Here is a 16,554-nt window from a genome sequence, read left to right as displayed (position 1 = left end):
TACATCCCACCCTAAAAACCCCCAAAAGGCAGGGTCTTGTTATATAGTCCAGCCTCAAACTCAAGACACTCCTGTCTCAGCCTCCCAAATGCTAGGATTACAAGCACACACCACCACACCGAGCAAGTATAATTTTTTTTTTTTTGGTACCAGGGATCGAACGTGGACCCTTGTGCTTGCAAAGCAGGCGGTGGCACCACTGAGCTAAATCCCCAGCCCAGCAAGTAAAATTTTTAATTAAAACTAATTATTGAATGTTTAGGGCTGGGGATTTGGGTCAGCAGCACTGTTTCTGCCTCACAAGCAGGTCCCGAGTTTGATCCCCAGTACCCCAAAAAAGTTTAAACAACTTAAAAAATCACTATGTGTGAATATTTATTTTATTTTATTTAATAAATAAATTAATTTATTTTTTGAGACAGGGCCTTACTATAGTTTAGGCTGGCCTTAAACTTACTATTAGCCCAGGCTGGCTTTGAACTCAGCTATCTTTCTGACTCTGCCTCCCAAGTGCTGGGGATTACAGGCATGCACCACCACGCCAGGCCTTGAATTTTTATTTTACTACATCTACAATTTTAAGTTTTCGGATACTACAAATGGGAATTTTCTCAGATACCTTGTCCTATTTTTTAGACACAGATTTTAATATAAAAAAGTTACTTTTCTCATTCTACTGAGAAATAACATTACATCTAGACTCTAGATAGAGAAAATTCTAGTGAGAAGATCCCCACACACACCTTTTTGTTCTGTTTAGGTTTTTATTTGGGGGGGTGGTTTTTTTGGTTTTTTGAGATGGGATCTCGTTACGTAGTTCAGGCTGGTCTTGAACTATGTAGCCCAGGGTGGCCTCAAACTCACAACAATCCTCCTGCCTCAGCCTCCCAAGTGCTAGGATTATAGGTGTGCACCACTACACACCCGGCATGATTTGGTTTTCTGAGACAGAGTCTCACTATGTTGTCCCACACTGGCCTTGAACTCACTATGAAGCCTACAATGGCCTCTGCAATCCTCCTTAGCCGTCTAGGATCACAGGTGTGTACCACCATGCACGGCTAAAGAACCTCTGTAAAATAAATTTTTGGGCTGGGGATTTAGCTCAGTGGTGCTGCTGCCTGCCTTACGAGTGTAAGGTCCCGAATTCAATACCCGGTACCAAAAATTAAAATAAAATAATAAAAATAAAATTTCCTTCCCCTGACTTTTTACATTACTCCCTTACCTGTTTTCTACAGAGTCATTATCAATGAAAGAACCTTGAAGAAAAACTTCACAACATACTCACAGCAATGCTAACTTTTCCTAAAATTTGCTCAGGAATTCTTCCAGCTTTCTTCAGGACTTGATCCAAGGAACCCCCATCCTGAGAATAAAAAAGCCATGCCATTTAGTGACAACATTTCTCTCGTTTCAGGTGTTAAACTTCAGGAGAAAAGTGAACCTCACTCACAGCCAGTATCCCAGGAGGTTACTGCAAGTACCCTGGTTTTGCTCCAGATGTCCAGGACCAAATAAGGCCTGAACACAAAACACTGTGGAGGCACCAGACCTCCAGCAACTCCAGTCCTGGGAGCTTCCCTAAGCAAATCCCTGTACAGGATTGCAAGCCGGGGTTCACAGCTGGGAGTGGCTGGAAGCCAGCTCTGTAGGCAACTGCTGGACTCCCAACTCCACTTCTGCTGCCTCCTCTCCAGCAGACTTGAGGACAATGAGGACATACTCATAGGGCTGTTGTGAGAACTAAGCAAGCTAATACACATAAAGCACGCAGAACAGCATGCAGACCATAATAAGCACTTAGTAAATGGTAGCACTTTCTCACAACTTGCATTCCGCATTCTCCTAACAAATTATAATTAACCAGACCCAAAGTCTAATGTCATAGGCTAACGTCACTGCAAAAGTGCACTGGACTATGTTACCTTCTACAGGAAGCAAAAATATAAAAATTACTGGGTCCTCAAAAAACTTAATAACAGATATAATAAAATCAGAGATTTACAAGAAAAGTGCTGTAGACATAAAAAAAGGGAGCAGTAGTTCGTACTGAACTCAGAAGACAGCATTTAAAGTGAAATCTTTCTCCCTTTTTTTGGTACTGGGGATTGAACTTGGGCCCTTGCGCTTGAAAGGCACGAGGCAGAACCACCGAGCTAAATCCCAGCCCCCTCCTTTTCTTGAAACAGCATCTGGATGTGTAGCACTGGCTGGTCTTGAATTTACTATGTAGCACAAGCTGTCCTTGAACTCACAGCGATCCTCCTGCCTCAGCCTCCTGAGTGCTGGGACTAAGGTGTGTATCACCACATAAGTAATGAGCTGAAATCTTATTCAAGAATCAGTACTGTTTTCTGTAGTTGGAAAGTGGGAGGTCAAGGGAGAAAAAAAAGAGCATAATCCCTCTTCTAGAAAAATAAAAAGGGTGCACATGCTCAAACAAAACAAAACAAAAAAGTATTATTAGGGGCTGTGGATGTAGCTCAGTCCCTGGCACAAGAAAGAAAGAGAAAGAAAGAAAAAGAAAGAAAGAAAGTAAGTTATTAGGCCTACCTCCAATCTAGACCATAGTGTTAACAGAGATTTCTGCTGCATGACAGTTTATAAATCTTCTGTAATGTGTAAATGTTTTACCTCTCTAAATTCATAAACCAGAGGCTGGGCACCTACCTCAGGATAGAGCACCTGCCTAGCATATATGAGCCTGGGGTTCAAACCCCAGCACTGTCAAAAAAACAAACAAAAAACACTAAGCTAATTTATGGAAGCAGAAATTAAATCTATAAATCAGGTGACACATGCTGATCACCCGTTCTTTGTAAAGGTAGTGAGGTAGACACAAAACTGTTTTTGTTGTAGAAGAGGCAAGACTCATTAAAGGACACAGAGCTCCTAGAAATATTATCTGAATCAATGCTAAAAACAGATTATCAACTTAGAAATTTATGCTTAAAAAAAGGAGAGTTTAAACCAACCGATTTGTTACAGTAAACTGTGGGTCACTGATGCTAATTGGAAAGAGAAATGATACGACTGTGGTACAAGTGCAGGACATTTTCACCTGACACATGGACATCGCTGTGATAAACTCTAGTGTAACTGCCCCAAGCTGAGTCCACCAAGGAGAGCATGCAGGTTCTGAAACAACCTAAATCCCAAATGTGCCATAATCATCTTCACATGAACAGGAGAGTGCATCAGGAACCTACAGCCCAAGGGAGTTCCTCTTTAAACATCGGTTTTCCAATAGCCCCAAAGGATAGTTTCAGCTCCTTTGTTTGAATGGGTTTGCCTTATTATAAAAGAGGACTAGAAATTTAAAACAAGATGATACTCTCTCAAACTTGATTCAAAAGAGGCAGTGAGTGGTTTTGGAGTTCCTTTCTCTACACAGGCAACGAATAGCATAAACTCAACCAACTGCCAATGGAGGCCTGGGGAAGAGGGGAGTGTGCCACTGTCCTGGGGCCTGGTCAGGTACAGGTCACTAGAAAGGCACGGAGACTGGAACCAGTGGTAGAGCAGCTGCCAATTCCAGAACCAAAAAATCCCCACCAAAAATGTTAGATTAAAAAGGAAGAGGAGGTGGGGGGCTAGGGAATTGGCTCAATGGTTCTGCCACCTGCCTCACAAGCACAAGGTCCTGAGATCAATCCTTGGTATCCCCCCCACCCAAAAAAGGAAGAGTGGCCAGGGATTTAGCTCAGTGGCACTGCCCTTGCCTTGAAAGTGCAAGGTCATGAGTTCAATCCCTGGTACTACAAAAAAAAAAAGGGGGGGAATAAACTGGGCATGGTGGTGCACATCTGTAATCTCAGCACTTGGAAGGCTGATACAAGAGGACTGCTGCTGAGTTCTAGGCCAGCCTGGGCTACACAGTGAGCTCAAGGCCACCCTGCACTATATAATGAGACCCTATTAAAAAAAAAAAAAAAAAGAAGAAACTCTAAGTCTCTTCCTTTCAACCTCTGGGCTACAGGCAGAGTTACAGGGAAGACAATGGAATTAGCAGGATGTCAGGGGCTGGTTAGTCAGTATCACCCAGAGTCTCCTGCAACTAACCCTAGAGCCTTATAATTCTAATTCACTGCCTTCCGCCTTAGTCGACTACAGCTGCAAACTGGTACTTATTTTTAGAAGCCAATTATTAGCTATGTCAATGGTACTTTTGTGAAGGTTTTCTATAGAAGAGACAAATGCTTTATGAAAATAATAGCTCAGAAGCTTTTACCCCTGCATAAGAACCATCCACTCCAGTCCCTGGATTCCCTGTTGCTCAGCTACCACTCAGGCAGGAATCTACTTCCCGAAGACAAGCACATTACTCTCCAAGAGGCAGACTGTGTGGGCCTCACTGCAAACACAGCTCACTGTTTAGAAAGGCAAGCCCTGGCTGGGCCTCCAAGAGACGGGGACTGGTGAACGCTGCAGACAGCTGACTTTCAAACACCCAAAAGACGACGTGTGAGCAATGGTTAAGTGGACCATGTAGCAAAACGTAGCAGTCTGGAGTGGTGAGTTCATGGGGTCATGGTGTACAATCCCTTCAGCTTTTTGTATGCTTGTGAATGTTTATCATAAACTCCTAGAGCTGAGTATTAATGACGTGAATTCCATGCAAAGACCACGATGGGGGCCCGAAGCCCTCAGAAGCTGGGAGGTGACTGCCAAGCAGTGCTCCCCATACGACAGCACCTGTGAGACGCTGAGCAGAGGCCCAGCAGAAGAAAGCCTAAGAGAAGCAGCTGCCTGCAGACAGACAGCTTTCCAGGGAGGACAGCTGGACAGGGCTCTGCCACAGGGGGGCCTGCTGGTGGACTATGGAAGGGGTGATGGAAAGCTATTGTCACTCACAGCTGCATGCACCTCCAACCACAGCTGTTTTCTACACAGCCCTACCTAGACTCACTGGCTGCTCTGAGCTTCTCCAAGAGTATGAACGGCTGTCCCAGCTGCCCTGTGGACCCGAACACACCCAGGAGTTAAAGCTGACTCTAATACCTGCTCCCAGGCTGAGCAGGCCTTCTCCCCACCTGGCCGCCCTCCTGTCTGCCCACCTGTCTCACCACCCTCATTCGGCCACTCCACACATTGTCGCTTAAAAGGTCCTTGGCACTGTGCTTGGCCCTCAAAAGTTTTTTTGTCTGTTGTCTGCCTGGTTAGTTTGTTGGCTGGCTGGCTGGCTGGCTGGAGGGAGGATCTTCCTAAATTGCCTAGGCTGGTCTCTAACTTGGAATCCACCCACGTTAGCCACCGGTAGCTGGAACTATAGGCATACTCACCATATCTGGTTTCCTCAAAAGGTCTGACTCTCCCAGCTCTGCTAGCCAGTTTTCCAGTCTCAGTCTCCCGGGGTAATCCCAGAGACAGCTCCTGCTCTGAAGACCTGGATGGCAGCATCCACTGTTCCCAAAAAGCCAAACCCATGGGGGAAAGATTACCCATGGCTACTAGAAATGGGCCAGAAAGATAGGAAACCAAGCCCTACTATGCCCAGTGTCATCTTCTGCTAGAAAGGACTGGGGAAGGGGGACACAGCCAGGACACAAAGGACATGACTAATGTTTACAAATCCAGAGTACATAAGTAGGATTCCAGGATCATCTCAGAACACGTCAGTGTAAGACAAATATGACCATCCTGTCCACCTGGCAGGAAGACTCACAGGCTGGTTAAGAGTTCCAACAGGGTTTGAAAGAAGGGAGATGCCTCATCCAAACTCTGAGGCCAGCACTCTAGAATTCAACCACGCTCAGCCCTCAAATGGCCCTGTAGCTGTCTGTCCTATGACAGCGAGAAACCTGGGGGGTCCAGACCTTGGTGGTAGCTCAGAGAAAGCGCAAGCAGGCCTGAAGTTACACACAGCTGGTGTTCACAAATGCTTCCGTCTACACTGCCATCCCTTGAGAAGGTGCTGGAACACAGCAGCCAGCTGTGAGCCACTCAGGGAGGGATGGAGATGCTGCTCTCAATGTCTGTCCTCAAGACAGCTCGTGCAGCACTGTGCGCAGAACAGGCACTGAAAGTAAGTACGTGTGAAGCTGAACCCATGCTGATCAGCTAACATAAACCCCAGCTGGATGCAAGTGCCAAACACCACAGAAACGCAGGGTGTGAGCAGGGGGCCGAGAGAGGAGACCTCATCCAGTCGCTTCTCTGCAGAGGTGGAAGTCTTGAGAACACATGACCTGCCTAGGAAAGGGAGCATAGGAAACTTAAAAGCAGACCTGGTTGGAGACTCTAGTGCTTACTGCCATGCGATTTGTACTCCCCACCTATAAGCTGTGGGGTCACCTATAAGCTGCCTCGGGGGTTGGGGCTGTAGCTGATGTGAAGTGACAAGGACCAGGGAAGTGACAGAAGGTTCAAAAGCTAGTTGCTACTCTATCCAGTCACCAGCACTCACCTCCTAGGATGCGAGCAAGAACCAAGAGGAAACTCCCTGGGCCAACCCTGTCACTGTTTTGTTACCATCACCCCACACACTTCTTCCTTCTAGTCTTCCAGGATCTCCATTGCTATTTATAAGCCCTCATCTAAAACTCTTGAGCCACAGCTGAAACCCATCACTACCACCACAGAGCACAAGAAACACAAGGCCACGGAATAGGCCCCAAGGAGGGGCTTGTCCCGAGTAGAAAGCCCAGGCCAGGACTGAAACAGGAGCAGCTCCGCGAGTCCCACAGAGACTGCTTTGCACTGGCTCAAGCAAAGGACAGCTGTGCTTCTCAATGACCTGTAGATGCCAGAAGATGTGGCAGGAACTGTGTCTTGTACCGCACCCACAAATGTTGGCAGAGGCTGGCAATGTTGTCTATCACCCTTCTTGATGACCACAATTAAGAGACATTAGAAAAATGGGGGTGGCAGCAAGGAAGAAATCTCCCAGGAGGGCTCTCCTCGAGCTCCCTGAGACCAAGCCCTGGAGGTCCAGTCAGGGCTAGAGGGACAGGAAGGAAAAGGAAGGAGCTGAGAGACACCATGCTGGACAGAGCACACAGCAGACACCAAACAGCAGGCTCTTGTCAGCCCTGTCTCTGCCAGGCATGCAAGTAAACCAAAAGCTATCATTTGCGGGAAATAGCAAGGACTGCATCCAGGGCCTAATCATGCAAGGCAAATGCTGTACCACTGAGCTACATCACCAGCCCCTTTTCTTTTTTTATTTTGAGACAAGGTCTTTCTAAATAGCCCAAGCTGACCTCAAACTTACAGCTTTTCTGCCTCAACCTCCCGAGTATCTGGGATTACAGGCTGAAATTGCAAATGTGTGCCACAGTATCCACTTGTTACTTTGATTAATCCTCCCACAACAAAGGAGATCTAATAATGGTCATTTTATAGATGGGGAAACTGAGGGAAAAGTAGATAAATCTGCCCCAAATCACCATGAGAAGGTGATAGTCCATAAACAATTCTTGAGCATCTGCTGTGTGCCAGGAATGGTCTGGGCTTTGAAGACTCAGAACTCAGACTTTTGGCAAACATGACAAAGCTTCTATGGGTTTCTGTGGAGAGCGGATATAGATAAACACCTGTCAGATTCTAAGCCCCCTATACCATGCTGCATAATGGGAACAGAGAAAACCAGCAGTAAAGCCAGCTGTTCTCTCTGAAGCCCTCAGCCACATGGAGGACACGGGCCAGGTCCCTTCATCTCAGAAAGTGCAGGCACCTGAGTCAGACTGCATGCGCTTTAATTCTACCAAGAGCACTTACAAGCTGCAGGACCTAAGTAAGTGAATCAATTTCTTTGTGCCTCGGTTTCCTCATTTGGGTAGGATTATATACCCATTCAAAAAGGTTTTAAGAAAATGCAATAAAATGTTGGTTTGCTTAGAATAATGCTTGGTATAATACACATCCACTAAATATGAGTTCAGCATTACTAGCATGAACACCATTATTGTTATTCTTCCTAGTCACTGAGAAGAGATAAAAGAGATCTCAGGCCGCTACCAGTAAGAAGACTGGCAGATCATATACCTAGCATTAGCCTATGAACTCTCTCACTAGCCCCAGCCTACCACTCATGTGCAGGTGGGATTACTCCTCTCCTGGTCCCAACACTTCCCTCAGGCTGCCCTCAAAGTAGATTATAAACTCTGAAGGCAGGGACTGTTTCACTCATCTTCATAAACCCTGAACCTTATACCCAGGACCCAGCATATATTATATTATATAAAGTAAATAGGTTTAAACCATATTAACTAGATTTTAAACATATTGATATCTTTTTTTTAAATTTTGAGACAGAGTTTCATTAAATCACCCACGCTGGGCTCAAATTTGCATGTGCCTCCACGCCTGGCCCACATCAAAATCTTAAGAGACATCTGGATAGGAGAAAACTGGGAGGGAACCCTAGTCACTTCCACCTGTCTTTGAAGAGAGTCAGGGATCTGGAAAGAAGCCAAGTTCTACAGTCAGGCTTCCCAGAAGCCCAAGACAGTGCTGTGGATCCAGGGAGCCACAAGGAAGCAGCTGTCACCTGCCATGCCGAAGATTAGACTCGAGCCCCAGTGCCCTGGCCACTGCCCCAGGGCCGGCAGGTACCCTACCATGTGCTCCATACAGATGCTGATCTCGCCATCGCTGTAGAAGGCCCCGTAGAAGCCCACAATGTAGGGTGAGTTGCACTCGTGCAGCACCTGCAGCTCGCGGATGATCTGGTTGCGGATGGCCGGCTTGATCTCCAAGTGGATAAGCTGGGGAGAGAGGTTACAGGCCAAGGATTAGAGAAGGGATAGGGTGCCAGCCAGCGCATCAGGCGGGTGTGGGCGCCAGAGAGCTGTCAGCAAGACAGCAGCTGAGCTTCTGTTCATGGGGACAGGGATTCAGCCTTCCAAGAACGAAGCCAAACACAGGGCTTGCTCCTGAGGGACACATGCAGACTGAGCGGAAACTGGCTTGGCTGGGGTGGAAAGCATGGGGGATTGAGTTATGCCAACTGTGGCTGCCCAACAGCTTCCTCCGTGGCCTTAGGAGCCTGATCTGCTTGAGATTTAGCCAAAGTCTCAGGTGCTACTTTATGTCCCCCTAACCATGTCCCTTGTTCCAACTAGAGAGACAAGCAGCAGACACCTTAAATGGTTACCTACTAATGCTGAGCATCTTAAAAAGTCAGCTGGGCATGGTGGCGCATGCCTGTGATCCCTGGCCACCGCTGAGACAGGAAGATCACAACTAGGTCGAGGCCAGCCTGGACTACATACTGAGTATGGACAGCTTGAACTACATAGTAAGACCCTATCTCAAAAAACAAAACCCAAAAAACAAAAAGCTGGCTATGGTTGGCACATTCCTGCAATCCCAGCATTCAGGAGGCTGAGGCAGGATGATCACATTAAGTTCAAGGTCTGCCTGGGCTATACAATGTGTTCGAGGCCAGGGTGAACTACACAGCTGTCTGTCTCAAAAAATAGAAGCCCATAGTCACAGTCAGAGCACATCAAGTGTGGCTGGGCATGAGGTGGAGTAGCTACAGAAGCTGGGTGAGGGGCACAAGGATAACATGGGGACAGGACGGACATGGTAAGCTGGAACATGGGTGAGTCCAAATTCTCCAGATGGGGTGGGGTGTGAGCTGCATTAAGCAAGGGCACCAAAGGCTGGACAGGAAAGCAAAGTCCAGCTCAAAGACACTGCCACGGAGGGGAGCTCAGAGGTGGGACTGCATGGACTGCAGGGAGCCACAGGTGAGCCAGTCACACAGGAAACAACCAGAACTTAGTGTGCAGGTGAAAGCAGCTCTTCCTGCACCTGACAGGTGACAAACCAGCACCCCGCCCACACAGTACACAGGAAGCTACAGAAGGGCCCCTCGCTGGTATTTCCCAGGCCAGAGATGGGGAGTAACATAGGCAACAATCATTAGGATGCTCCCCGCAATCTGCGCGAAGTCTGACCGCCCATCATTCATCCAGGTTAGCTCACCTTTCGGGCCATGACCAGGCCGGAAGGCTTGTGAGAGACCTTGAACACCACGCCACCATTGCCGGCGCCGAGCTCACTGATCTTCTCAAAGTCATCGTCCTTCAGCTCTCCCACTTTCTGCTTCTGCGTCAGGAAAGCCTCGAGGCGCTTCCGCTGCTGCTCATCCAGCTCCAGCTCCTCCAGCTTCTTCTGCAAGGCCTCTAGGTTGGTCCTGCGCAGGGAGGGGCAGGGCGACATGGTCACCAGAGGCACCCACTTGAGGGCTCCTGTCCCAGGGCCCCTTCCTCCAGCTTCCCTCTGTAGCCTCACTTCCGCAGGTGGAAGACGAGTGCACTAGGCTCTCCACGCACTGCATGCCTCCAGTTTCGAGAAAACAAAAAAGCCACTAAAACTGAGACTGAGTCACCTTTCACTGCTTTCAAGCCTCAGTTAAAAAGCCCCACTAATAGTGGTTTTATTACATCTACACCATACACACAGACACAAAAAAAATTCCCTACATTTCCTCAATTGAAATCAAACCCACTTTGAACTGAGTCACAATATAAGAACCTGCAGATTTGGTGTGATCAGGTCTAGGAACTAGGCTAACCAAAAACGTTAGGACAAACTGTCACAAAAATGGTATCTATACAATTATTCTGGCCGAACACCAATCAGTCTGTGCTCAGGCACACGTTCTCCAGCCAGGGCAAGGCGCTCTGGATGAGGGCCCACTACAACAGCGCCTCATCATCTACACCAGCCAGAACATAAACACTCTCTGATCTTCACACAATGGAGTAAAAATGAAGACACTTGCAGAGTAATTATAAGACATAAAATTTTAGTCTTATGATTTCCTCCCATCTTACTGCTCACCTAACTTGAGAGTAATGTATATTAGTGACTTGGCCTTACTGAGTCTTTCCAGAGCTTTTAACTACATGTAAAGCAAGAGAAAAGAGGCCTGGGATGCAGCTCAGTATTTCCCTAGCAAACGCAAGGAAGGCATTAGATTTGATGCCCAGCTCCAAGAAAAAAGAAAGGAAAAGAAAAAATCACTGTATTTGTAGTCATTTTCCTCAGCTTATCCATATTTCTTTTTCTTTTTCTTTTTTTTTTTTTTTTTTTTTTTTTTTTTTTTTTTTTTTTTTGAGACAGGGTCTCACTATGTAGTTGGGACTGACCTGGAGCTCACTATGTAGCCCAGGTTGGTCCCAAACTCACAGTGATCCTCCTGCCTCAGCCTCCTGAGTGCTGGGATTACAGGTGTGCGCCACCACGCCCAGCCATCCGTATTTCAATGTACTGTTGGCCACCATGGCAGCTCACACTGTCTGAATGGCTCTGGGTGCACATGTAGTTCCCCAGGGTGCTGTGGCGATGGGCACACACCTGGCTTGGCTCTGGGCATACCAGCCAGGCATCATTCAGTGCATCTAACAGAGAACTGAAGAGCACTTGTTGTTGCTGTACGGTGGCAGAGAGTATCCACTGCGTTTCATCTGATTTCAGCCAGTTCTATGCAAGTCCCTGTCTACACAGTGACAGAGGTAACAAGACAGGCCTACTTATACTTCAGAACGTGTGCACCCCACCACACACACAGCAGCTCCGAGACTGGAGGCAGAGGTGTAACTTCCATGTTTCCTTCATGCCACACCCCAAGTCCAAGGAGGCAGGGAGATGGACCTCACACGCCTCTCCTTCCACATACCAGCGCTGCCTGGCAGATACACAGCACCTGGGGCCAAGGCAACAGGCAATGCAGGCTGATGTCACTGACTTTCTGCCCAGGTAACTCCATGGAGGGCTGATGCTATGGACTGAATTATGCCTGTCCCCAGATTCACACATGGAAGCCTGAACAAATGCCAATGTGACTGGAAAAAGTTTTGTCAGGAGATAATTAGGGTTAAATGAGGTCGAAAGGGGAGGGGTCCTAGTCAGACAGGACAGGTGGTCCCTTAAGAGGAAGGTGGTCAGGGCATGTGTGGAGGAGGGGCTACACAAGCCAACAAAAGTCCCCCCAGAATCCCTGTGCGAGCACCCCGACCTCAGGCTCTGACTGCGAGACCCAGTGTGTGCCGACTGTGTGCTAACAGGTTAGGCGAAGTCGCAGTGCCCCCAGCACCTCCGTGCGAGGGCCCAGAGTGCAGGTGGCTGGAAGGGCGTGATGGGCACCTCTGAGGTCCTCACTACAGAGGCCCACCAGGGGCCACATTTAGAGACACTCATCAAGCACAGAGAGCCATGGCTCTGACTTGGATGAGGTCACTGCTATGTGGAGGGCCCTGGCACCACCTGGAACTGCAGAATCCAAAAGCAAGGTCAAAAATACACTCTGGAGTACATAAGGAAGCAGGAGGGCTGGCCAGAAGACAACCGACTCTCCCTGCATGCTGTGCACTCTCCTGAGTGATCTACACTTATTAACTCACTCTACCCCACCCCCCAGGACGACAATGAACAATGACAACAGAACAGAGGAACAAACTGAAGCTGGGCAGGGGAGGTAAACTGCCCAAGGCCGAGCAGCTAGTATAGGGCACAGCCAGGGCCAACCCAGGGAGAGAGGCTCTAACCCTATAGACACTGCACTGCACTGCCTCTTCAAAGGCCTGACAGCAGACAGGTGTGGTGGCGCCCGCCTACAAGCCCAGGAAGACTGAGGCAGGAGCACTGAGTTCAAGGCCAGCCAAAGGCCATGCAGCAAGGTCAAGGCCAGCCTGAGCTACATTTTTAAAAAGTTCTATATTTCCAGTGAGGTGACTCACTAGCAAAGGTAAAAATCCTGATTGCCTCATTTAACACACTGAGGCTCCATCACACACAAAAACGGTGCACCTGCACCCAGGCCTTCCCCAGATGCGACTCTGTCGCCCAGGATCCCGACCTGGTGACGGCATGACAGGAGCCGTGGGAAACTTGCTCCACTTGGCAAGGCAAAGGGAGTGCTGACTGCTCACTTCCCTGGCTTGAAAGAAGCCATTCCTGCACTTTGAGGAAGAAAACAAGGCCTGAGCTCTGTGCCCCCTTCTTTCTCTGACTCCTATGCCAGCCTTCCGATTGCTCACTTACTGCTCAGGAACTGACCCAGGTTGCCCAGCTAGACTGTGTGCCAAGCCAAGGTGGCAAGACCTCCACAAAGCTGGTAAGGTTGGGCACTGGGCCGGAAGAACATCACCAAATTTACAAGTCACTAGTACTCAGACGTCCTGGACTCTCCACCGGTAACAGTTCTGGGGATTAAATCCAAGGCCTTCACAGTAAGTTACATCATCAGCCCTTATTTTGAGATAGAGTCATCTAAGTTGTCCAGGTGGAACTCAAACTTGTCATTCTCCTGCCTCAGCCTCCCAGTGGGTCTCATGTAGTTCAGGCTGGCCTTGAACTCACTATGTACCCCACGTTGGCCTGGAACTCACAGAAGTCTTCCAGCCTCAGCCTCCCAAGCACTAGGACTGTAGGTGTGCATCACAATGCCCAGCTCTGCCTTTCCTTTAATAATTTTTTTTTTGAGAGTGTCTTGCTATATGTAGTTCAGGCTGGCCTTGAACTCAACTGTGTAGCCCTGATCCTCCTGCCTCAGCCTCTCAGGTACGGCGATCAGAGGCGTTGGCTATGCCTGGCTTCCTTTAATAATTCTTAGAGCACTTTGAAGGTTTCTATTTTAATCTTTCCGAGAATGAAAGACAAAACTGAATCTAAAGGTGAAAGGAAGATCCTGGCATCAAAACAGCTTTCGGTGCTCACAGAAAGGAACCAATCAATAATATAACGAAAACTGGTGCTTCTGCTCAGGAGTCAACAGTGTCTGAACACTTGTCCTGCCAGCCCAAGGTGACATGGTCCAAGCAGCGAGCAGAGAAAGAGGGTCCTTGCCACTCAGCCAGATCGCAAAGCTCCAGACTCAGGGGACAAGAACTTGACTCCTTTGAAGTCTCTCAGTTTTAATAAAGTTGTCAAAAATAAGAACGGAGATTTAAAAGCAAAAAACAAGCCAGGCATGGTGCACACACCTGTAATCCCAGCACTCAGGAGGCTGAGGCAGGAGGATCACTGTGAGTTCGAGACCAGCCTAGGATACATAGTGAGTTCCACATCAGTCTGAACTACACAGTGAGACCCTGTCTCAAAAAACCAAAAATAAATAAATAAACAAACAAATAAAAGCCCAAAACAAAACTGGCATAGTAAGTCTGCCAGACAAACCCAGCTCTCTCTCCGGAGGGCAGCTCCAATCATCTGGCCCCCACCTCCTCCCCACCTCAGGGACAGCAGTGAGATGTGCATTCTGCACCAGGCTGTGCAGCAGTAGACAGCAGTCCACAAAGATGCAGAAAATTACAGGTTTGAAAAACAAGGGTTGTCACTTGCACTGTGAGGACAGCAGGGAGGTGCGGGGAAAAGGAGGGAAAAACATCTCCCATGGGCAAGAACATTTTCCCTCTCCCGCACCCCATCTGCCAAGCCTAATTACATGGTCACACCAGTCTTTCCTTCACAGCATTTAAAATAAGAAGCAGCATACCCAGGCATACCCCTGTCATCCCAGCACTCTAGAAGGCTAAGGAAGAAGGATCACAAGTAATTCTCAAGCTCAGTGACTTAGCAAGACCCTGTCTCAAAATAAAGTAAGAAAAAAATGGTCTGGGGCTACCAGCTCATTCCCCACTACCAGGGTGGCACAGGCAGCACCATAAAATGAAGGACAGAAAGGGACCTTAAAGCCCACCTACCTGGGCGTGGTGGCTCATGCCTGCTATCCCAGCACTTGAGAGACCAAGACTGGAGAACTACAATCTCAAGGCCAGCTTGGGCTACTTAACAAGTTCTAAGCCAGGCTGGACTACTACATAATGAGATCCTGTTTCAAAATACATCCCCCCAAAAGACCACCTAGTCCAATCCTCCCATCATAGGAGAGGAAACTGAGGCCCAGAGAACACAAGGTCACACAGCTCACTGGCAGGTCTCCAAGTCCTGAAGCAGAAGTCCTCTGAGCCGCCACACTACCCTGGCCAACCTCACTGGTCTGGGGCCCTGGAAACTGGCCTAAGGCAGGACTGGAGCGTAGGGAGGTGAGGGACAGAGAATGGGGTCTTCCAACAGCCGCAGGGACAGGCCAGGGCTGCAGGCCAAGTCCCGCCAGCTGTAACCACCCCACTCTAGTCTTCTGCTGGGAAGGCCCCCGAGGGAGAGGACGGGTGACTGGCAAGCAGGAAGCCACGGAAGCAGGGAAAGCAGGGGGAGACACAGAGACGAATCTGGGGGGCCAGTACCCAGACTGCACCTTCAGGTCCTTCCGCACAACCTCTGCCACTCCCTGTCCATGAGATCCGGGCAACTGGGCTTCCTTCTGGTCCTCAGTTTCCACAACCATAAAAACAGCACACAGGGAGGGAAGGGAGAGCCATGAAAATAACTGTGACCAGGACAGCAGAAAGAAACTGTGTTCCCGCTGAGGGGCTGTGGGGCTGAAACTGGGGGAACTGGCACTGGGATCTCTAAAGTGAAGCCACTGTGGCTGGAGGGAGAAGTAGGGAAAGGAGATTGGCCTCCACCTAGGGCCACCCTCGCCCACAGCTTCACTATGCAGCCTTCAGGGGGCGCTGTCCCACCAGTGAGACCCCAGGGTGTGCACATGGGGCCTGGCAAAGCAGCCAAGTGGAGGGAGAATACAATTCTAGTCCCCAAAGCTGCAGACTAGGCTAGAGTCAGCAGCCTTCAGAGTAGGTGGAGTGTGTGTGCCAGTTACTCGGTAATTGTTGGTTAATAAGAATATTTGATTAGATCGAATTTATTGAGACCTACTATGAGCCGTGCAACTTAGATGCAACTCGGCTGGGTGACAGCACCCAGACAGTGTGTCAAATACTGTGCATTTCCATCAGTGTATTTATGGGGTGAACATTTAAATGGTGGGCTCTGATGGCAGCACGTTACTCTCCATATGTGGGCCAGCCTCATCCGATCAGCTGAAGGCCTCAATAGACTGATCTCTCTACTGCCCCTGGACCTCCACTCTAGCCCTCCCTGGAGTCTCCAGCCTGCGGACCCACCTCACATACTTCAGACTTCCCAGGCCGCCACAAAACCCTGAAATAACTATCAATATTAGCACCGCAACCATCCCCAGCTCCTAGTGGCTCCATTTCTCTGGAGAACCCTGACATCAGGCAGTAGGGGAATCCCTGGGTGCTGGCCATGCCCTGTTCTGGATCTGAGCACTGGCTGAGTCCCAGGTCTGAAAACCCACCATACCACGTGTTCACAACCCACAATGCACCTGGACCTGCACCTCAGTCTGGCTGCCTGGGTGGAATGAATCCCTGTGGCCCCCAGCAGCCAGCCAGGTCAGCAGGGGTTGGGGGTGGGGAGAGAGTGAATTCACACAATGGGGCTGTTAGGGTATTAAAGGAGCTCATCACAGCAGAATTCATGGCTCACAGTAGGTCTCAAGAAATTCGATCTAATCAAATATTATTCTTATTAACCAACAATTACCCAGTAACAACATAACAAATATCTTCCTAGCATTTAATGATTTTTTTTTTTTTTGGTACTAGGGGTTGAACTTAGGGCGGTCACACTGAGCTATATCCCGTGTGTGTGTGTGTGTGTGTGTGT

General features: G+C 48.7%; 1 protein-coding gene across 3 annotated transcripts in view; it reads right to left on the bottom strand.

Moving 5' to 3' along the window:
* Map2k1 (mitogen-activated protein kinase kinase 1) overlaps positions 1-16,554 on the bottom strand; it is a 59,802-nt gene that overhangs the window by 18,867 nt on the left and 24,381 nt on the right. For all 3 annotated transcript variants that reach the window (XM_033756008.1, XM_010643269.3, XM_010643270.3), the window contains exons 2-4: positions 9,940-10,150; positions 8,565-8,711; positions 1,292-1,369 (exon numbers count right to left, since the gene is read on the bottom strand). In XM_033756008.1, the coding sequence (XP_033611899.1) occupies positions 1,292-1,369; positions 8,565-8,711; positions 9,940-10,150 (436 nt within the window). The remainder of the gene's footprint in view (positions 1-1,291; positions 1,370-8,564; positions 8,712-9,939; positions 10,151-16,554) is intronic.

Source organism: Fukomys damarensis, unplaced genomic scaffold (genome assembly GCF_012274545.1).
Source record: "Fukomys damarensis isolate Sample0158 unplaced genomic scaffold, DMR_v1.0_HiC HiC_scaffold_25, whole genome shotgun sequence".
NCBI lineage: Eukaryota > Metazoa > Chordata > Mammalia > Rodentia > Bathyergidae > Fukomys > Fukomys damarensis.
The sequence above is the reverse complement of the archived record's forward strand: the minus strand, read 5'-3'. Positions and strand labels throughout refer to the sequence as shown.